At 32.8% G+C, this 23,585-nt stretch overlaps 1 protein-coding gene across 6 annotated transcripts in view; it reads left to right on the plus strand.

Moving 5' to 3' along the window:
* LOC144850763 (GTPase-activating protein CdGAPr-like) overlaps positions 1-23,585 on the plus strand; it is a 37,698-nt gene that overhangs the window by 7,293 nt on the left and 6,820 nt on the right. For 3 of the 6 annotated variants that reach the window (XM_078708176.1, XM_078708179.1, XM_078708177.1), the window contains 10 exons: positions 1,431-1,524; positions 8,914-9,017; positions 13,120-13,204; positions 15,915-16,160; positions 16,350-16,442; positions 16,783-16,812; positions 18,840-18,962; positions 20,263-20,431; positions 22,584-22,733; positions 22,894-23,135. In XM_078708176.1, coding sequence (XP_078564302.1) covers positions 1,431-1,524; positions 8,914-9,017; positions 13,120-13,204; positions 15,915-16,160; positions 16,350-16,442; positions 16,783-16,812; positions 18,840-18,962; positions 20,263-20,431; positions 22,584-22,733; positions 22,894-23,135 — 1,336 coding nt within the window. Of the gene's footprint in view, positions 1-1,430; positions 1,525-7,361; positions 7,606-7,631; positions 7,759-8,913; positions 9,018-13,119; positions 13,205-15,914; positions 16,161-16,349; positions 16,443-16,782; positions 16,813-18,839; positions 18,963-20,262; positions 20,432-22,583; positions 22,734-22,893; positions 23,136-23,585 lie in introns of those variants that run through there. The other 3 variants (XM_078708180.1, XM_078708181.1, XM_078708178.1) reach the window with 3 other exon arrangements.

A 23,585-nucleotide genomic window follows, 5' to 3' on the forward strand; every position in this document is an offset into this window, starting at 1 on the left:
CACATCACATGTCACGTAAAGTTTGATAGTGTAGACTGAGCTTTATTTAAAAAAAAAACACCTCACCTAGTAACTTGTACCCACCTATTCGGTGCATTCAACCTTTCTTATTTACCCCAGGTAAATTTGATGACCACAAAAATTGGCGATAATTGACCAATGAAACCAAGGTAAATAATTAAGCCTGAACAGGTCCTACTTTCCAAAGCTAAAGCTCTGTCTACACTATCAAACTTATGTGACAAAAAAAGTGATGTGCCCATATATGAACATGATGTCATATCACTACCATATTTGGGCATATCACTACCATATTTGGGCACATTACACTTTTTTTTATCAAACTACTTTGATAGTGTAGACAGAGCTTTACTTTATTGATTGAATTATTGCAGTGAGAGTGAATGAGACTAGACAAATTTAGTCATTAAAAAAAAAATGGTAAAGAAGAAGACGTGTTCTGAAGTTTTGTTTTTCTATTTGTTTCCTGGAATATAAGAATCGGAACTGTTAAAAGTTGGCAACTGAGATCAATTATTCACGCATAACAACAAGTATTGAATCATAGCTATTTCAATAGATGATTAATTGTTAATTGCTATGTTGTCATATTGTGTTGAGGTAAAATGTACAAAATTAATTTAATAATCATATTATAATCAAGTGGTTTGAATAGAAATTGTAGCTTTGTTTATCTTTTATTTATTATTAGTTTATGTATTTTTGTTTTCCTAATGTTATATCTTAGGGTGGGTCGAACTTAAAGTCTTTCTGACTTATATGACCCTCCCTCCCACATGATTACTTCACTTCATTTCACATGTGTGTTATTATATTGTGGAAATAAATTAAAATTGAAATTGAAATAATGTTCATATAGGCTAGGCAATCTACCATTTTGAGTGAAACAAATTTCAAACACAGATTTTTCTTTTTTAAATGGTCATATATGATGAGGAGATAGAAGTTACAGGATAGACATTTTACATTATATAAGACTTGCACATTTTTGTGCTTTTAATAACCACTTTTTTATTACTTGTGGAATTGTAAAAAATATTTATATTGTAGTGTACTGTAATAATAAAAAAACAAAATTTTTTGGGTCAAAAAGGAATCTCAGGTCACATTCAGTTGCATTATTCAAGGAATGTAAAAAACATGAACTTGATGAACAAAACAAATAATAGTAGAAAAGCACTCGGCTAAAAAGGCAAACTAATTTTAAATATTAAAATATTACAATGGAATTTTGCCTAACTTAAAACATTAAAAGTAGAAAACATTTTTCATAGGTTTTTACAAACAATAAGTTTGTAGTAATGATGATAGTAATAATAAATTAAACTTGTCTGATTTTTATTTTGTTCTGATTAGTAGCTTTCTCATTATTGCCAGCTAACGCTATAATTTCATTATTTCCTTTGTAGGGGTAAACGTGTTCGGAAGCTGTCAGACAGCGAGAATGACTCGTTACGTAGCTCGTTTCGCATCGAGACAGGAAATAGCCAGTTCTACACCAAGGTGAGTCACGTTAGCCGCAAGACGCGATACCGATCATTTATCCCGTTTCGTTTTAGTATGTTTTCACACTTGCCTTATCTTTGACTTGACTCCATAAGGCGTGCCTTAGAAGTCCGGTGTATGATGAATATCTATATGGATATATGTCGGGTAAGTACGGTGATTTGATACAACGTTGTACGTGTCGTCTCGATAGCATTCGTCGTATTTAAAGAACACGTTTAGATTTGCGACTTTTAATTGGATAATGAATGAAATCCTGCTTAGAGTTTACAGAAAATATTTTGAAATTAAAGTTCATTCGGTTGTTGTTAGTTAGTGTTGTTATTATAGTTCATTACATTTTAAAATAGTAACGTACTGTATAACATTTTGACAATATTAGTATCTGTGTGATGTGGCAGATAAAAAAAAAGGTCAGTTTTTAAAATCAATAGGCCTACAGTACACTGATGTGTTTATTTAAATAATAATTCTGAATATAGTAAACACAGTAGAACACTATTATGGAGATACTAACAAAGTGTCCTTTTAAAAAGGGTGTCCCTGCATAAAATGTCCTGAAAAGGACTTTGAATGTAATTGAAACTAGAAAACTGAAAAAGTTGACCTCTTTAAAATAATTTATAAAAAAAGGAAAAATGTGATTTATTAGATAATATTATGGATTTGAAAGTGTCCTCTTAAAAAGGGTGTCCCTGCATAGAAGTGTCACAAAAAAAAATAGACATTTTTTAAACTTAATTGAAACTAGCAAATTAGAAAAACTGAAAACCCTTCTATAAGTTGACCTCTTTAAAATAAATTATAGAAAAAAGGAAAACAATTATAAAATGTGTTCAATTAAACTATACAGTATTTAGATAGTAGTAATATACTATTTAAAAATGTATTTATTTTGTAGCATGAAATAATTAATAGGAGCGTGTTGAGTTTGAACATAATGCATTCAGACCTGTAACCCTAATAGCCAACTGCACTTCTATTTTTAGAAGGTCAGATTATTCTAAGTGGTGGCTAAACTAGTTTCAGTTTTAATATTTCATGCATAAATTAAAAATATTTACATAAATTTCATAAAAAATGTATTTTAAAAGAAAGAATTTATTTAATTTCAAAGATGAATCAAATTTAAAAAAAATTAGCCTGTCTGGTTACTGTGAATTTTTCAACATGAAAAGTTTTCATAAATTTGCTTTACCGTAATAATTTTATTAAAATTCAATATAATTTTTCCACTTACACTACAGTACCATTCCCGTTTTAAACCATTTCTTACCAACTGCTTGAATGATAGTTGTTAATGGGTGCTGCTGGGTAATACAGATTCTATTTCTTCCACCCTGTCTAAATTATATTTCTCTGACCCTTAATTTTTATTTAAACTCTACTAAATATTGTTTAAAGGTCTTGCCTTTCCCTCATAACTTTTGGCACCCTGGGGGGCACCCTAAATCTTTTGTACTATTAATAAAGTACTGATACATAGTACAGCATTATATAACAATGAACAGCTCCCTCTATGAAAATACTGGTAGCTTTTCTGCCAACATCTAGTTTTGGTAATAATAGTACCTTCTTCCATAAAACATATATTGTTAGTGTCCAAGGCAAGAGGAGCCATATAATTGGCGTAGGTTCAAGTCTCTCCTTCACCATAGTTCTATTTGTAGAACAAGTCTTCTTGGATAAGAAATGATGGGAGGTCCAGTTGGTGTACACATCTGTCTTGTGCCAGAACCCATTCCATCCTGTGGAAGAGTATGAGTGGAGTACCTCAGTGTACTGGTCCGTCTCTGCTCAATTCTTGGTAGGCTAGCACTATGGCTACTGTGGGTCTGTTGAGGGCTTAATCCACATTTCCTCAATATTGAGTATATTATTATTAATAAAATCAAACCAGCAAAAATGTATAGGTTTGTGTTCGTGATCAATTATCAAAGACACATTAGTTTTCTCCATGTATGTTTATTTTTTCTGCCATTTCTTCTGCTACTTGTTGCTACATTATTTTTGTGCTAGATAGTTGTTGTGCGATAGACATAGGTGGTTGTTGAATTTTTTCCCACGGTTTAAAAAATATAACCTATATATGCTTCCTGTATAATAATGATGATAATTGAAACGAAACTCTGAGTAAAGTATTTGAATGACCATCATTAGTAATGAATATCAATCACTTTCATCATCATTTCATAAATCTCTATCTACACTATCAAACTTTATGTGACAACAAATGTGATGTACCCATATATGGACATTATATGTGGGCATATCACTATCATATTTGAGCACATCGCACTTTATTTGTCAAAATAGTTTGATAGTGTAGACAGAGCTTTAGAGTAAAAGATTTAGTATATATCCACTATGAAAACATTGAAGTGTTGATTCAATGAATGTTTGAATGAAAAATGTAAACATTTTAGGTAAACACTTTGAAATATTTTCCAAGTACACATGTTAGTCAAGATAAATGACCTAAAAGATACATCCTTAATGCACATACTTGGGATGTTGAGATTGAGTCTGATTTGTCTAAATACTGTAAGAAATTTTTAGTACAGGATATTAAATTGTTTTTTATATGATGCTATTAGTATGCAATGGTATGATTCCTATATAACTAGGTTCTGCCTATATTATTAGCTATTGTACAACATGAAAATGATACGGTAGTTTAAAATTCCCGGCCCCACCACACCTCAAAACGCTTGACCACTGTATCAAGTATCAAGTATCATTTATTGTCATTTGTTTTAAGAAAAAAACATAGAAATTCTGTTTGCTCTGTTGGCGGAGCACAAAATCCAATGGACAAAACACGAACTCAAAACAAAAACACTGTGATTTTAATGCAATTTTGATGGATACTTTTTTTTTACAGAATTAACACAAAATAAACATACCACTGTAGGCTAGAAAATATTAAAGTTATGATGGAGGAAAGGACAGAAATCTAACTATTTTTGTTGTCTTATGTAAATGTCAGCCATTAGGAATTACATGCATGTATTTGTAACAATAGTCACAGTGAATGTACTGTATGGATCAGGATGTGAAGCACATGACTTTAGGAAATCTTGAGATTTACTGTTTTAGTTTGTTAATACAATGCACCAGATGTTGAGTCATATCTGACTACCTTGTGTTGACAATTGTTTACCATCTCAGGATCTGGTCATCTACTTTTAATAGTAACCTACTTTATAAGCTCTGTCAAACTTTATGTGACAACAAAATGTGGTATGCCCATATGGACATGATGATGTCATATCACTACCATATTTTGGCACATCACACGTTTTTTGTCAAACTAGTTTGATAGTGTAGACAGAGCTTTACTGTGTTCAATGACGTGATAAAGCATATTTGCATAAATATTTGTTAATGAAAACTAGTTTGATAGTGTAGACAGAGCTTTAATGTAGGTCAGAGTACCTAATTATCTCAGAATGTCATACCTAGGCCCTCTATACTCAGTCGTTTTTATGGTATTACAACCTGAAATAGACTATTTATCCCCTCAACGTACAGTACCTATTAACTCACTTGTTATTGTTTTTCCTACTCTATATTATAATATTTATAACCTACAAAAATAAGTGCATTATTTATCCACTCTGAACTAATAGTAATAGTCTGCATAGTGTATCATTAGCCTACTTAGTACACTTTTAACTACCTATTAGGACTGTAGCTATAATCTTGAATGCTGTTCCGTATTCTTCGCTTTCTCTTTACATAGGTAATCTATTTACCTGGGATAATGCATTCTCTAATGAACTTCCTGGATTTTAAATTAGATCACGTTACCAAATTACAGGTACCTATATTTTTTTAGCTGATCCCTAACTTGTCTGATTGGTGCTATTTTTCTGGGACCTGTATTTTGAAGTTGGTCCCTAACTTGTCTGTTATGTTACACAGTGTGAACACTACCTTTTAAAAGTATGTCGTTGCTAGGTTCAACCATGTAGTGGACAGTTACCTTCGGCTGCGGTCAGAACAACATCTTAAAATAGTTAAATCGAGTCCACAGATTCATGTTGTATTTATGAAGTAACGCAATTGGATTTTTCTAGTTTTTTTCTTCCAAAATTAACCAAACTGACTGTCATACCAAATTGTTCCCTCATTCAAAGCTCTGTCTACACAGTTTGACAAAAAAAAGTGTGATGTGTCCAAATATGTTAGTGATGTGCTCAAATATGGTAGTGATATACTCAAATATGGTAGTGATATGATATCATCATGTCCATATATAGGCACATCACACTTTTTTTTGGCACATAAAGTTTGATAGTGTAGACAGAGCTTAAGTTGCATTTTTTAATTCAATTCAATATTTATGTGGCATTCTGATTTACAGTACTGCTTTATATTTTGTTGTTTATTTTGTTGTGAATAATCTTGCATCCGTAACAAATATGTAACAGGTTCGATAATTATATCAAACATTATTAAATTATGCATGATAATATTAATACACAGATTCATGTACCACAAGCAAATTGTCCATGACAAGTACAGTGAATTTGTAATGAACTATGGGTATTCTATTAATAATCATTAATTTGCAGTTGATACTGTGTTATATTAGTGACCTTGTATTGTTAGTAATTAATTAGGCACATGTAACAGGGAAGATGCAAATTAACGTTTTATTGATAGGCCTACTTTTTGTAGTGATGATGAATAGCATGGTGATAAAATACTGTTTAAATCAATAAATAGGCCTATTTACAATGTAATATGTGAGCCTTTTAAATTCGGTACTGTGATAATGAAAGTGTTTTTACCTTGTATAACTATGCATTCACTGAATACCAACTATTCATAAACTTTTATTATGAATAACATAACAAATATAAATTTATGGTAAATTTGTCAAAATTATGCCAACATTTCCTCAAACATAAATTGATACAAATTTCAGAATTTGTAATTGATGGTTGCCACTAATTCCTGCATAGTAAATTTTCAAATGTTATAAATAGCATGATACTGTAGCTATGTGTATACAGTTTAACCCTCATTAAGGGGACAGCTTCGGGACCAAACAAAGTGTCCCCTTAATAGAGTGTCTTCTAAATAGCGGTTAGGTCATAGTGTTAAAACATATTTTACTGTATCTCTTGTTTGTGTACAGGAAAGTGTCCCCTTAATAGTGGTATCCCAGAGTGAATAGGGGTGTATGTGTTAAAACATATATTACCCCTTGTTCGTGTCACAGGAAAGTGTCCCCTTGATAAGGGTGTCCTCTTAATAGAGGTTCCATAGTGTTAAAGCATGTTGTCCCTAGTTCCTTTCACAGGAAAGTGTCCCCTTTATAGGGGTGTCCTCTTAATAGAGGTTCCATAGTGTTAAAGCATGTTGTCCCTAGTTCCTTTCACAGGAAAGTGTCCCCTTTATAGGGGTGTCCTCTTAATAGAGGTTTTCCCTAGTGTTAAAGCATGTTATCCCTTGTTCCTTTCACAGGAAAGTGTCCCCTTTATAGGGGTGTCCTCTTAATAGAGGTTTTCCCTAGTGTTAAAGCATGTTGTCCCTAGTTCCTTTCACAGGAAAGTGTCCCCTTTATAGGGGTGTCCTCTTAATAGAGTTTTTTCATAGTGTTAAAGCATGTTGTCCCTTTCACAGGAAAGTGTCCCCTTTATAGGGGTGTCCTCTTAATAGAGGTTTTCCCTAGTGTTAAAGCATGTTCTCCCTAGTTCCTTTAACAGGAAAGTGTCCCCTTAACTGTACAGGGGTTTTCCCTGCTAAATCCACTGTTGCCAAATATTATCAAAACTATTATAATAGGCTGTTCTATTACACAGGAGGGGTATAAAGTGTATTCATCAGTTGTTGTGTACACACACCATGTATTGGCTACTATTGTCAGCAGGGTATTGTTCTTTTTATCGCATCAGTGAGCACAAACTTGGTGTCTATATACCTGTAGTTTGTCCCAGTTAACCAATTCCACATCATCCATTAAATTACTCGTGAAAGAAAAACACTTTAACTGGAAAAAAACTATACAGTGTGTAATCAGACGGCCTGAAAACAATGTGTGCACAGATTGAGTTCACACAATAGGTACGGTGAGAGGTTTTGGCGAGGTTCCTAGGAGTCTGGTTTGGCGTCAAGCGATCAGTCTGGTGCTGTCTGTAGGCCAATAATACCAGCTTTTATCTGGTGTTACTAACTGATATAAACATTGATACTTGGAGTATAAAAGGGAGAATACATGTGAGCTATTAATATCAACAGTTTAATGTTGTCATTTTGTTGAAGTAGATGATATAGTCACTGTTTGGTTATTGCTATTTGTCGATGAGGATTATTAATACAGTGTTACGCATTGTTTTTTTCTACTGATATTAATAGCTGTGATTTTTGTATTGCTGGAATTGTGAATAGAAATACCCTGGATGTAATGTGCTGGTTTCATAGATTTGTTTAATGTGTTTATATTTAACATATGGATGTATAGTCAGCATTATATTATTAGTTGATGAGATCAGTTTTCAGATAAATGTCTTGATACCATATTAGGAAATTATATTGTTTATCAATGTTCCAATATTGTCATTTAGTATCACTTGATATTTTGTGTTTCTGACGTTATTTGAAATATTATTAATTTCTGGTTGAATCTATCTTCTACGGATTTTACTTTTATTTGAGCAAGATATTTGGTGAATTTATAAACACAAATTGATTTTGTAAAATACTTCGGCTGTTTAAAAGTAAGTTTTGAAATATGTACCATCTTCTTATTTTATAAAAACTTGTCTACACTATCAAACTTTATGTGATGAAAAATGTGATGTGCCCATATATGGACAAAATTATGTCATATCACTGTCATGTTTGGGCATATCTCTACCATATTTGGGCACATCACACTTTTTTTGGTTAAACTAGTTCGATAGTTTAGACGGAGCTTAATGGTTGGTTTAATATACGTTATCATTTTTTCTGATACTGACTAATAGATCTCTAGGTTGATAAAAAAATAAAGTTTAAATCATGTTTATGCAATGTTGGTTCAATGTTTTGTCATGCGTAGATATGTCAACATGAAATTATTTTCCCTTTTGTTTCCTTGGTATTTGAACTTTACTGTACCCATGTGAGACCCTAGCATACCTTATATGACTTGTTGCTTTAGTATAGTAAGTACTGTGAAATAGATTGTTCTTCAGAATTACCAAATAGACTATAAGTTTATACTTATCAAGTTAAGAAGAATACTCAAGTTAAGTATATCAGAACATTTGTATTACATTTGAAATGTAAATTATATGCTTTCAATACCAGGAATGAACACATCTTAAATTTAAAATATCTTTTTATCACTTTAACATTTTTAAAAAATCTGTTATTTTTTTCTTTTAATAGGTTCCCTTAACCCATCTGGAACTAGACAATGATGGTGGTGGTGGTACCGGATTAACACGGAATAAAAAAACACAGGCTAGTTTCAGACTTAAGAAAATGACAGGGTAAGTACCTTACTAATGTACCTGGGTGTAAGCCCATTCTTAGGATACCTTGCCTTTTTTTCTAGTGATCACTACCTTTTTATGACAGGAATAAACGGCACAAAATAGTAGAACACACTATTATGTCTAAAGCTCTGTCTACACTATCAAACTTTATGTAACACAAAAATGCGATGTGTCCATATATGGACATGATGATGTCATATCACTACCATATTTGGACATATCACTGCCCTATTTGGGCACATCACAGTTTTTTTGTCAAACTAGTTTGATAGTGTAGACAGCTTAATGACGATGAAGAGTGTTGATTATGACTACCTTTTTGCCACTGGACATAATAAGCCGTGTAGGATTTGTATAGAGTACTTTTATCTGAAATCGCTTTTTGTAACACTAACAGAGCTTCAGTTGGTTGGTAGTTGTCATACACTAAAAAAAAATTGTATAAATAATATTAAGAAACAAGTACTACTATTAACAAATTAGAATAAAGTAAAATTTAGATATTTTATGATAGTACAGTAAGTCTACTGTATTAAATTTATCAGAAATTTATTTGTTATTTTTTTCAAAATTCAATATGGTCGTCAGTCTGTTTACACCATATGTTCTGATGATGCCATAAAACAAATATAAAATCATGTGTTAGCTATGACAGTAGCAAGACAGACTTACTTACTGATTATAATAGACAAATGCTGTGTCATAAACACATCTGTACCGTAAATTACTAATTTACAAACATCCCATCATCTATTTGACCTTACTATTTGCTGCTATGAGAGGAAGTGGTAGCTTTTGTTGGGATACCCAGCTCACAAACTGAGATCCGTAAGGAAGTAGATAGTATGCTGCATTAAAGATGGAAGAGGTTCATTTAGTGGCTGGTGGGCCTGTCCTGCCAAGCCCACCTTCTAGCTCTGAATCAGAAGATTCTGAATGTGAATTGGAACTTACTTATGATCTGTGTTTTTCTTCCTGTGTGGATATAGATGCTTTGTACGTATTTTGTTACCTTTGTATAGCAATTCTTACTGTTAGTATATGTTATATATGTTAGTAACTATGTACAAGTATACTGTACTGTAGCTACTGCACATTCAACATATTCAGGATTCTGGGATATTTTTATTTGTAGAATATACTGTATTGTACATTGGTTGTTTTTCCTTTTAAAAATAAATTCTTTACCAGAATAAATACTAAATACTGTAGTATACATAAAATACAGATTTCATTGAATATAGTATACAAAGAGTATAAGAATATTTTATAGCTACCTCATTGGAATGTTGATATTTCACCAGATTTGTAAATGGATAAAGGAAAGAAATTGTTCATTCCATACTGGAATATAATGTTGGAAATTTCATTATAATTTTCTCTAAATAATCGACATAATTTTTTGTTAAGATCAGAGTTAGATCTACTGCCATACAATTCACAATGCTATTTTTCATACTGTATACTTGACAATGTATGTCATACAGTTTTGTAGGTAACAGTAGATTTACAATTAAATTTTAGATTTATAATTAAAGATAACTATTATTACAGTAGGATTAACAAGTTTACAGTTTAGTTTTCATACTGTATACTTGACACTGTACGGTAGCCTAGTACAGTGAGTACAGTAACATAACAGTATAGATTTACAGTTAAATTTTAGATTGATAACTGAACTACACTATTATTATACAGTAGGATCATATAGACTAGATTTTACATTCTTTCTGGTTAGCGTTTCTGTAGCAGCTGTTGTCATGAAATCCAATGATATGCATTGTTACATATAGATTTATAGGTATCTACTATCATTCATTACGATAGCTGTATAATTTTTGTAACTGTCATTGTGAATGTCAATGAGGAAATACTTTATAAAACCAGGTAGCAAAGGATAGACTTTTTAACTTGATTTATATCCATCGATATGTATAATATACAGAAACATCTCTACTAACTATATACAGTATCTCTCTACATGTATATAATATACAGTAACATCTCTATAGTAGTATCTCTGTGGAACCGGGTGTGGAACACATCAAACAGTCCAGGCTCTAAAGCTCTGTCTACACTATCAAACTTTATTTATGTGCAAAAAAAAATGTGATGTGCCCATAAATGTACATGATGATGTCATATCATATTTGGGCACATCACAATTTTTTTGTCAAACTAATTTGATAGTGTAGACATAGCTTAAAAAGTGTCTTGTGGATGTTAAAACATATTGCACCTCATTTGTTTCATGAGAATGTTTCCCCTGAATAGGGATTCTACTGTAATTTCTAAACTTAAATATATAATGTACTGTGAAAACTCTCTGGGATATATACAGAACAGAGTAGGAAACAGTTGTGTACAATAGGATGCTAGTAGGTTGTTCTGGGGGGCAATCAACCATATCCCTAATACATCCAAATATTATTTGGAACAGTCTCAGTTATCTAGAGCATAGGCCTATCTTGAAAAAAGATTTTAAATTTGATTCATTTGGCTAATTCTAGAAGTATTTTCAATACCTCCAAAATTTCCAGTTCCAAAAAAAAACTAATGATTTTCCAACCATTATACGGTACTTTTTGAGTATGTGTTGAAAATGAAACGTAGTCCTGTGATTAGATACAGAAATGTGTCATCAGCTAATGTACAGCCACGTAAAAGGAAGTGATCCTTGTTTTCTATTTTAAAACAAATAAATGCTATATCATTTCTTGGATTTATTTAGCCCCCTTCAAACATTGATTGATAATGAAATATGGCTGCAATTTGTAACCTACTATCTATAGGGCAAACTTATTACTCCCAACAGTCAAATTGGTTTGAAGATGTTTAGAGGGTCCTGTATGTGTTTAGAGGGTACTGTAGATGTCTAGAGTGTACTGTAGATGTTTAGGGGGTACTGTAGATGTATAGAGTGTACTGTAGATGTATAGAGTGTACTGTAAATGTTAGTGGGTACCGTAGATGTTTAGGAGGTACTGTAGATGGGTACAGTAGATGTTTAGAGTGTACTGTAGCTGTTTAGAGTGTACTGTAGATGTCTAGAGTGTACTGTAGATGTTTAGGGGGTACTGTAGATGTTTAGGGGGTACTGTAGATGTTTAGGGGGTACTGTAGATGTTTAGGGGTACTGTAAATGTTAGTGGGTACCGTAGATGTTTAGGAGGTACTGTAGATGGGTACAGTAGATATTTAGGGGTACTCTAGATGTTTAGGGCGTAATGTAGATGTGCAAGGAACATTTTCGCCAGTGTAGCGTAGCAAAAAGCTATACAAAACAACCTTATTGCTACACATTTTGAAAATTGTGTAGCAAAAAATATAATACAAAACTATGTTTCTCGACTTCAAAATCAGTTTGATTAGCAATATTGCTAAACAAAATTTTTAAATGAAAATTTTCCCTGTAGGGATACTGTAGATGATGTTTTTAGTATGCATACATAAGGACCACTTGAAATAAGTACTATCGATTACTTTGGTATCACTATATTTATTTGGGTAGGCTAATATATTCAAGGAGGGAGCAGAATTACGTGGTATTCCATTGTTTTACAGTATACCACCACTTTGGCTGTCCTTGTTAATGTTTAACATCCACAGATGTGTATGATTACCTTGTAACATACCTGGTTTACTGACATTATTTCCTGTTTTAAACCAATACAGTTTGGAGGTTATGTTTGAGTGCACAATCATTTTGTATACACAGCTAGTTAGCTAGCTAGCCCAAAAATGTTCATTGAGGCCATAGATCTGATATAGATAGGGTTCCTGACAACATACTAATTTTCTTTAATAGCTGTTTTGAATCTTAATGAGATGCAAACAATTGTGTTCATACTTAAGCCTCTGAAAAAAAGATAATGTATTGCTTTTGTGGTAGAGCTACCTAAGAGGGTATACACATAGAACCTCTATCATTTCATTTAGGTTTAAAAAATACTGAAATCAACAATCATAATCAAATGCTATTAAATTAATTCATCTGGTTCCGAATATAATAAACTGGAAAATTAATACTTTTTTGCTGAACCAAATAATACATAGACATGGATATAAATAAATAAATGTTTTTGTTTTGTTTCAGGTATCATGATGGGAGCAGTAGATTTCCAAAATTAAACGACTGTGCTCATTTCCATTATGACAATGTGGAAGTTACAACAATAACTGTAAGTATTCTGGCAACCAGTGTCAGGTTTGGTGCAATACTGTGTTATTAGCGCTGACAACCAGTGTTAGGTTTGGTGCAATACAACTGTGTTATTAACACTGGCAACCAGTGTTAGGTTTGGTGCAGTACTGTGTTATTAGCACTGGCAACCAGTGTTAGGTTTGGTGCAATACTGTGTTATTAGCACTGGCAACCAGTGTTAGGTTTGGTGCAGTACTGTGTAGTGTGTTATTAGCACTGGCAACCAGTGTTAGGTTTGGTGCAGTACTGTGTTATTAGCACTGGCAACCAGTGTTAGGTTTGGTGCAATACTGTGTTATTAGCACTGGCAACCAGTGTTAGGTGTGGTGCAGTACTGTGTTATTAGCACTGGCAACCAGTGTTAGGTTTGGTGCAATACTGTGTTATTAGCACTGGCAACCAGTGTTAGGTTTGGTGCAATACTGTGTTATTAGCACTGGCAACCAGTGTTAGGTTTGGTGCAATACTGTGTTATTAGCACTGGCAACCAGTGTTAGGTTTGGTGCAATACTGTGTTATTAGCACTGGCAACCAGTGTTAGGTTTGGTGCAGTACTGTGTTATTAGCACTGGCAACCAGTGTTAGGTTTGGTGCAGTACTGTGTTATTAGCACTGACAACCAGTGTTAGGTTTGGTGCAATACTGTGTTATTAGCACTGGCAACCAGTGTTAGGTTTGGTGCAATACTGTGTTATTAGCACTGGCAACCAGTGTTAGGTTTGGTGCAGTACTGTGTTATTAACACTGGCAACCAGTGTTAGGTTTGGTGCAGTACTGTGTTATTAGCACTGGCAACCAGTGTTAGGTTTGGTGCAATACTGTGTTATTAGCACTGGCAACCAGTGTTAGGTTTGGTGCAGTACTGTGTTATTAGCACTGGCAACCAGTGTTAGGTTTGGTGCAGTACTGTGTTATTAGCACTGGCAACCAGTGTTAGGTTTGGTGCAATACTGTGTTATTAACACTGGCAACCAGTGTTAGGTTTGGTGCAGTACTGTGTTATTAGCACTGGCAACCAGTGTTAGGTTTGGTGCAATACTGTGTTATTAGCACTGGCAACCAGTGTTAGGTTTGGTGCAATACTGTGTTATTAACACTGGCAACCAGTGTTAGGTTTGGTGCAATACTGTGTTATTAGCACCTTGGCAACCAGTGTTAGGTTTGGTGCAATACTGTGTTATTAGCACTGGCAACTAGTGTTAGGTTTGGTGCAGTACTGTGTTATTAGCACTGGCAACCAGTGTTAGGTTTGGTGCAATACTGTGTTATTAGCACTGGCAACCAGTGTTAGGTTTGGTGCAATACTGTGTTATTAGCACTGACAACCAGTGTTAGGTTTGGTGCAATACTGTGTTATTAGCACTGGCAACCAGTGTTAGGTTTGGTGCAGTACTGTGTTATTAGCACCTTGGCAACCAGTGTTAGGTTTGGTGCAATACTGTGTTATTAGCACTGGCAACCAGTGTTAGGTTTGGTGCAATACTGTGTTATTAACAGTAGTTGACACTTTCAATTAGATTCCAATTTTGTTGCACTGCAACTGAAGCATCCAGCAAGTCTGTAGTGAAGATTTTTACAGGGGGATTCTTTTTTCCACAAAATAAGGACAAATGCAAGCGTAGCAACTGAAGAAAAGATAGATTTATCTACTATTTACCTACACTAGTTGTAGATGAAAATAATTTGCCTGCTAGATAGGTTAACATTGTCATGAGTTAGGCCTATTTAATAGCATTTTCACTGATGATCACTATAGTTTGAAAAGGCCATTTCAGGAAAAAGGGGTGGGGGGTTCTTTCGAAACCTACACACCCCCTCCCCCTTACAGGCTTGTCCATTATTTGTCTACTGTTAAAATTGTTGTCACTCCTAAAATTGGTGGTACCACCCTTTAATTTTGCCTACATCCCTGATAAATACCACCAGTCATGTCAGAACTATCTTTTTTAACCTTCCAATAACACAGTGCCTCACACCACATACTATTGCATTTCATTCATTGGTTCTATCTCTATGCTTATATCACATTGTTTTATGTTTCAATTTATTATTTGACAGAAATATTGTACTGATTGAACATACTATATCTAGATAAAATCAGATATTATTCAGTAGAGCTTTATTAACTGGAAATACATCAGACACAATTTATGTTAATAAGCTTCCAACTAATTGGCTTCATTTACATATTGTCAATTATGATATTTCTGCTGGCATGGAATTAGATATATAATATTGACATTATAATGAAATCTAGCAACTTTGAATGAAGTTGATGAGAAAGCATGTGTTACTAATATCAATCAATATATTTAAATTATAATACTGTCTAGACTTTCTAGGCCTTTTTGGTCCAGTACAAGCATGTCTGTAGTCAGGGGGTAGTTTCAAGGGTTCAAATGAACCCCCTGTTACAATTACATGAAGCCCTTTTCAAACTATTCTAGCAGCAATGTGATTGTAAATAACCCTAACTAATTGCTACAGGATTAATAGGTGTCTGCTTTTGGTGTCATGTATGTGTCTCTTTTGAGGATGTGTAATTAATAGACAAAACCTGTACTTTCTTATCAGTAACATAAACACAATCAAATTTTAAAAAGACATCAGTTGAAGAGAAGATAAGAGATGATGATAATAGTTACTACTTTCTTATGCTTATTTCATCTATTTTTATTTATTTGTAGCTCACTATTCTTGATGACAATGCTAGCTACGATGAGACGTCAGCTGTGCAGCAGAACGGGGGCGCTACACACCTCGATGTACCGTACACCGTACAAGTTGGTTCCACGAACAAAACATGGCTGATTAAAAGATGTTACGAAGACTTCCGTGTTCTAGATAAACAGATTCACCGATGTATCTACGACAGAAGGTTTAGTCAGTTGGCAGAGCTGCCAAAGGCAAAGGCACTATCAGAAAACAGAGATGTAAGAATGCTCATACTAAAACCTATTTCACACTGCATAAATTATTACGACTTGTTATTAACAAGTTGTAAAGCTTTCGTATTACGTCACACGGTGTGTAGCTTGACATCAATACCGTACATGATACCGATTTTCAATGCGTTTCTCTCTATACTACAAAAATGACACTAAAATATCTTTGTTTTACAGGCAGTGAAAGCAATGTTAGCACATTATCTTAACAGATTTTCGGAAATAGCAGGAGATCGGATAAACTGCGGCCCTGTACTAAATTGGATGGAGGTGAGTTACATCAATTAATTAATCAAGGTCACATTACCTGTACTGACATGTGTGTAAGCCCCTTAAATTTGGAGTCATTATACATGAACTAATTCACTGGTGATATTGTAATCTAAAGCCTTGTCTACACTATTAAACTTTATGTGACAAAAAAATTCTAGGGAATAATACCACTGACAAAATGTATGTTGATGGTGGAAAAATTCTTATACATCAGTTTAGGATTCACTTAAATAATTAATATTAATTACACTCATAACAATTAGTACATTGTTTATTTTGTGTATCACAGCAATGTGTGTTGGAATCATTGTTTTTGTATGTAAATTTCTATTTTTAGATGGGCCACAAAGGAGACCGTTGTTTCGTTGTAAGCATGCTCTGTATTTCAAATTATCATAGAATTGGTACTCATATCACTTGTAGTAGATGTTTCGTCACATTTTGTATTTTTTTTTTACGCAAACATTACAAAAAAAATAATAACACTGGATTTGTGTGTCTTACTGTAGGGTCTACTTCATTCAAAGAATGGTTGTGAATGCTTAATAACATTTGTTGTGTATAATATTAAGGGAACATCACATATTCTACTGCAATTACTGCAGTAACGAATGTCTAACCTGTTTATGAAATTATCTATCAAGCTAAACTGCCTCATAAACTTCTAAATCAACTAAAATCATACGTTGTATTGCAGTATAAAATGTAGTTACTGCAGTAACTGCAGTAACTATGTTTAATATTTAACCTGTTTATACAATTATTTATGAAGCTTTGTTTTTGAGTAATCTTACACAGTGACTGCCTCATAAACTTCTTCATTGAAATAAACTAAAATCATATCGTATACTGCAGTAAAAAGCATAGTTACTGCAGTAACTGCAGTAGAATAATTTTGAAATTCTCCCTAATGCATCCAAGCAAAGAAATAATAAATAAACGATAAAGTCATTGTACCACATGGATATTGTTGTTATTTTTACGGCTGTGTAGTGTATTGCACAACACAGTTTTTCAAGTACCTACTTGTGACCAAGTTTACATAAGAATGTCTTGGTAAATCCCAGAGTGGGTATAGAGTACAGTTTACAGAGTAGAGTTACCACAATCCTCTGATTGTGATGTGAGCACTGTACACCTCAAACATGTGTCTCAGTCATAATTCAATTTATCCATGTGGTAAATAGCAAATATATACATTAGGCCTAATTAATTTTGCACCATGCAAAATGTGATCATTGGTTGTGTACACCGTTTATACATTTTAAACTAAACTATTTGAATGCACGTCACGTTTTGGTAAAAGATTTTTAAAGTTTTAATAATACAGCTATCATGTTTGATGTTGGTAATTGGTGATAATGTTGTCACACGCCAATGTGGTGATGATAATGATGTCACAGGCCAATGTGGTGATGATAATGATGTAACAGGACAATGTGGTGATGATAATGATGTCACAGGGCAGTGTGGTGATGATAATGATGTCACAGGCCAATGTGGTGATGATAATGATGTCACACACCAATTTTCATTAAATTCATTCTTCTTTACTTGTACTAGCAAAATACTAGGAATTAAAATAACAAATGTTTTTTTTTTGGGGAGAATCTGTTAAAATAAAATTAATAATGTTTGTTCATAAAAAATATGCATTTGATGTTGTGTGCTTAAAACTTAAGGCAGATATTATAAGGCAAAAGCTGGCTATGAAAATGCTTCTCATTTCTGAACATAACAAGTATATGCTAAAATAAAGAAATTGATTAGTAGTATATTGGGATACTTTCATCTCTACAGCTCTGTCTACACTATCAAACTAGTTTGACAAAAAAGTATGATGTGCCCAAATATGGTGGTGATATGCTTAAATATGGCAGTGATAATGACATTATCATGTCTTTATATGGGCACATCACATTATTTTTTCACATAAAATTTGATAGTGTAGACAGAGCTTTATATCTGAATATATATTATTAATAACTACGTTTATGGTTAAGAAGGATATTAATGGTCTTGCATTGTTTTAGTTGCTCTTTTTAAAAACTTTCTTTTCAGATACATAAGCCTCATAATATCAAAATATACATTTCCAGGCCTTTAAAGTTACCATAACTTGTTTTGCTAACAAGACCAAGTGTTTACATTTTCACTTGCCTGTAGTGTGTGTGTTTAAATTATAACTAGACAAGCAGAAACTACAGATGATGATTGGAATTGTTGACTAGACATTGCACTCTGGGCTACTGCTATGTAATCGGGCTATGATCTAATGTATGATACTGTACATACCAGACTACAAATTAGCTATGAATGTATGATACTATTACTCCGGGGCTAAAACATAAATCAAGCTATGTTACTAATGTGTAAATTATATTTTGTTTTCAGATTGATAACCATGGCAACCGATTAGTCGTTGGTGACGATTCTGCCATCAATATTCCTGCCGTGGCAGCTGCCCATGTCATTCAGCGATACGTAGCTCAAGCCCCAGATGAAATTACATTACAGGTTAGTGGTGGTAATATCGATGTTTAATATCAATATGGTCATCAATGATTATTGATTATTGTCATTTCAGCATTATCAATATCGCTATCATCATCATCATCAATATCGCTATCATCATCAATATCTCTATCATCATCAATATCTCTATCATCATCAATATCTCTATCATCATCAATATCTCTATCATCATCAATATCGCTATCATCATCAATATCTCTATCATCATCAATATCTCTATCATCATCATCAATATCGCTATCATCATCAATATCGCTATCATCATCAATATTTCTATCATCATCAATATCTCTATCATCATCAATATCGCTATCATCATCAATATCGCTATCATCATCTATATCTCTATCAATATCTCTATCATCAATATATCTCTATCATCATCATCAATATCTCTATCATTATCATCAATATCGCTATCATCATCAATATCTCTTTCATCATCAATATCTCTATCATCATCAATATTGCTATCATCATCAATATCACTATCATCATCATCAATATCCATATCATCATCAATATCGCTATCATCATCATCAATATAGCTATCATCAATATCGCTGTCATCATCATCAATATCGATATCATCATCAATATCGCTATCATCATCAATATCTCTATCATCATCATCATCAATATCGCTATAATCATCATCAATATCGCTATTATCATCAATATCGCTATCATCATCTATATCGCTATCATCATCAATATCGCTATCATCATCAATATCTCTATTATTATCATCAATATCTCTATCATCATCATCAATATCGCTATCATCAATATCTCTATCATCATCAATATCTCTATCATTAATATCTCTATCATCATCATCAATATCGCTATCATTAATATCTCTATCATCATCAATATCTCTATCATCAATATCTCTATCATCATCAATATCTCTATCATCAATATCTCTATCATCATCAATATCTCTATCATCAATATCTCTATCATCATCAATATCTCTATCATCATCAATATCTCTATCATCATCATCATCAATATCGCTATCATCAATATCTCTTATCATCATCAATATCTCTATCATTAATATCGCTATCATCATCAATATCTCTATCATCATCAATATCGCTATCATCATAAATATCAATATCATCAATATCGTTATCATCATCAATATCGCTATCATCATCAATATCGCTATCATCCTCAATATCGCTATCATCATTATTATTATTGTGTGTTTTTAATTATAATTTATTTAACATTCAGATAATACATTTTATTTTATCATTATGTGCTTTAGGTTGGAGACATTGTATCTGTAATTGACATGCCTCCAGCAGAAGACTCCCTCTGGTGGCATGGCAAACGTGGTTTTGAAGTAGGCTTTTTTCCCAGTCAATGTGTGGAGTTAATAGGAGATATTGTACCTCAAGCTGTTGCATCTAAGATTCCAAAGACACCAAAGCCAGGTATACAATTGAAAAAAAGTCTTAAGTCTGGTCTTAAGTCTGGTCTTAAGTCTTGTCTTAAGTCTGATCTTAAGTCTGGTCTTAGGAGCTCTGTTGTACTTGACACCGCCACATTGAGGTTTAAAGATTCAATGGGATATGTGCATTAAGCTGAATGTGATTTAATTCAATTACTGTATATCCTCTGGTATAATCCCACCCCCTAGAACATGAAATTGGGCTAACTTTTGGGGTGGGACTATACCCGGGGAAAGCATGGTTCAGAGAAAAGAATAATTGGTAAGCATTTTTGTAAAAACTCATCTGAACTGGCTAGAGAGAGGCTTACATTCAGACCAAAAGTCAATACTGGGACTATACCTAGGGATATGCGTGTTTGTGGAATCAGACATAAAGTAGGTGGGATTAGACCCGAAGTGGGATTATACTCGAGGATATACGGTAATTACCACATTATTTGTGTGATATGCACTGCACTGTAGGTAAAATTACTTGCACAACCAAACTTCAAATCTAATAATAATAACAATATGGAATTAATGAATAGTTTCCTTATGTTTTCATGTCTGATTTCTTGTTTCCTTTACATTAATTAAGCTATATTTCTGTGCTTATTATTGGCAATCTTTTCTGCTCTTTGTTAAGTTATTTAATATGCTATTTCAATAGATTAATACCTTATGGTGAGTAACAGAGCTCATCTCTAAACTTTTCATGTCATTCCTCAAATGTAAATGTTTAAATCATCTTTTTCAATTTCTTTCTCAAACATAATCAATGTCTGTATTTTTGTGAGTAAAATTCTTCTGCATATAAATATTCTAAAACTTTTGTCTACACTATCAAACTAAAAATGTGATGTGCTCATATGGACCTGATGATGTAATATCACTACCATATGTGGGCATATCACTACCATATTTAGGCACATCACACTTTTTTGTCAAACAAGTTTGATAGTGTAGACAAAGCTTTAAATACCAAATTGCCCAATTTAACTAAAATTCACAGTATAGGTTTTAAGATTTCATGAGCTGTGCACATGTAAAGCATGAATAAAGATGGTTCATAATAAAAAAAAGAATTTTAATTTGTTCTATATTCAAATTGATTGATGTGGTCAATATGCTATTTATTTTACTCATTAGTAGAGTTGTCCTTGCTGCTTTGTGAATATTGTATTTCTTTTCTGCTTTTCTTCATCTATGCTTCTTGCAGGAAGGCAAGGTAGACAATAACAAATGCATGCATGCTATTTTGTGTGTATTTTTCACTGTGCATCATGATGTGTAAGATGATGTCATGTTTTTATGTGTATGATGTCATGGGTTTATATGTAAGACTACAATGTGTATGATGTCATGTTTTTATGTGTAAGATGTCATGTTTTACATGTGTATGATGTCATGTTTTATGTGTATGATGTCATGTTTTACATGTGTATGATGTCATTTTTACATGTGTATGATGTCATTTTACATGTGTATGATGTCATGTTTTATTGTATGATGTCATGTTTTATTGTATGATGTCATGTGTTTATATGTATCTAGGAAATATATCAAAACCAAGGCAGTTTTCAAAATGTAGTTTAAAACCAAGTACCATTTTGGTCATTTTAATATGTGTATATTGCAATTATGAAATCATTTATATAGTAATATACAGTAGATGTTATGTTTTTATGTTTATGATGTCATGTTTTTGTGTGTATGATGTCATGTTTTTTTGTGTGTGATGTCATGTTTGACCTGCTCTATTTGTGGCTTTCATAACATGTTATGGAAATGACTTAATGGTTTCACTTCTGTCACATCTAATTTATGTGAATGTGACATCATTAACTCCTGTATGTTGATCCTACGATATATAGCTTTGAATGCATTTGAATGTATTTCGTATTGAAAGTTTTAATAACATAAATATTGATATAAAGTAGATTATCATCATGATCATTGGCATCATGGTCACAGAATCAGTATCATCATTGTTAATTTTATTTATAAATATACATTTTTTAAAGTGTGTTATTTTGTAGAGAAAAATGGAAAAACCATTTGTAAGAAGTCTATAAAATATACCCTCAATATAGAGGGTGCTATACACTTTTCTTCTTTATACAAAATTGAAAATGTTGTGTTTTGTTTTTTAGTATTGCGACGGCATGGAAAACTAATCACATTCCTGCGCTCTTTTTTGGTTCAACGACCAACAAAAGGCGGTTTAAAGCAGCGTGGTATTCTACGGGAACGAGTGTTTGGCTGTGATTTAGGGGAACATCTTTTAAACACATCTCAAGATGGTAAATCAAGTATTCTTTATGTTTAGTTCTAATTCTGATACAGCAACAGTTTTGTGTGTATGCTTTTTTTTTAAAACTTCATGTGCACTAGATTCTTTAAAAATTCAGGTTTAAATAAATCTTTGCTATTATTTCCTAAAATGTTTTTTTAAAATCTCAGTTCCAGATTTAGTTAAAGCATGTACAAAGTTCATTGAAGAATATGGCGTTGTAGATGGCATCTATCGTCTATCAGGAGTTGCGTCTAACATCCATCGTTTACGGGATGAGTTCGATAGCGAGAAATCGCCGGAGCTAGATGAGTTTAAAAAAGACATACACTGCGTTACAGCTGTTTGCAAATTGTACTTCAGGGAATTGCCTAACCCATTACTAACTTATCAACTTTACGATCGCTTTGCGGTGAGTTTTATGACATTCAAATTACCAGTCTTTAACATGTTTTTTTTTTACCTTTTTTTTTGGTAGTTTGATATGAAACAGATAGTTTTTGTAATTTGAAATTGGCAATATATGTAATTGAGTTCAGCTTTAAAGGTCAAATTGACTTTGTATAGGATGTAGTTTGCAAGGAAAAATGTTTTTTTAATCAAAATACTAATTTGCATAGATCGAGTTGTTACTTACTTTAATGTTATTTTCAGTACCAAAGTAAGAGTCAAATTGCAGTAGAAACCATGTAATGAATATTCATAAAAGAAAAAATGCTATTTGCATAAATTATAAGTCACAGTAGTTGATGAAGAGAATTCAATGAATATTCATAAAATAACAAATGGTATTTGCATAATTATAAGTCACAGTAGTTGATGAAGAGAATTCAATGAATATTCATAAAATAACAAATGGTAT

Source organism: Antedon bifida, chromosome 8 (genome assembly GCF_963402885.1).
Source record: "Antedon bifida chromosome 8, ecAntBifi1.1, whole genome shotgun sequence".
Taxonomy (NCBI): Eukaryota; Metazoa; Echinodermata; class Crinoidea; order Comatulida; family Antedonidae; genus Antedon; species Antedon bifida.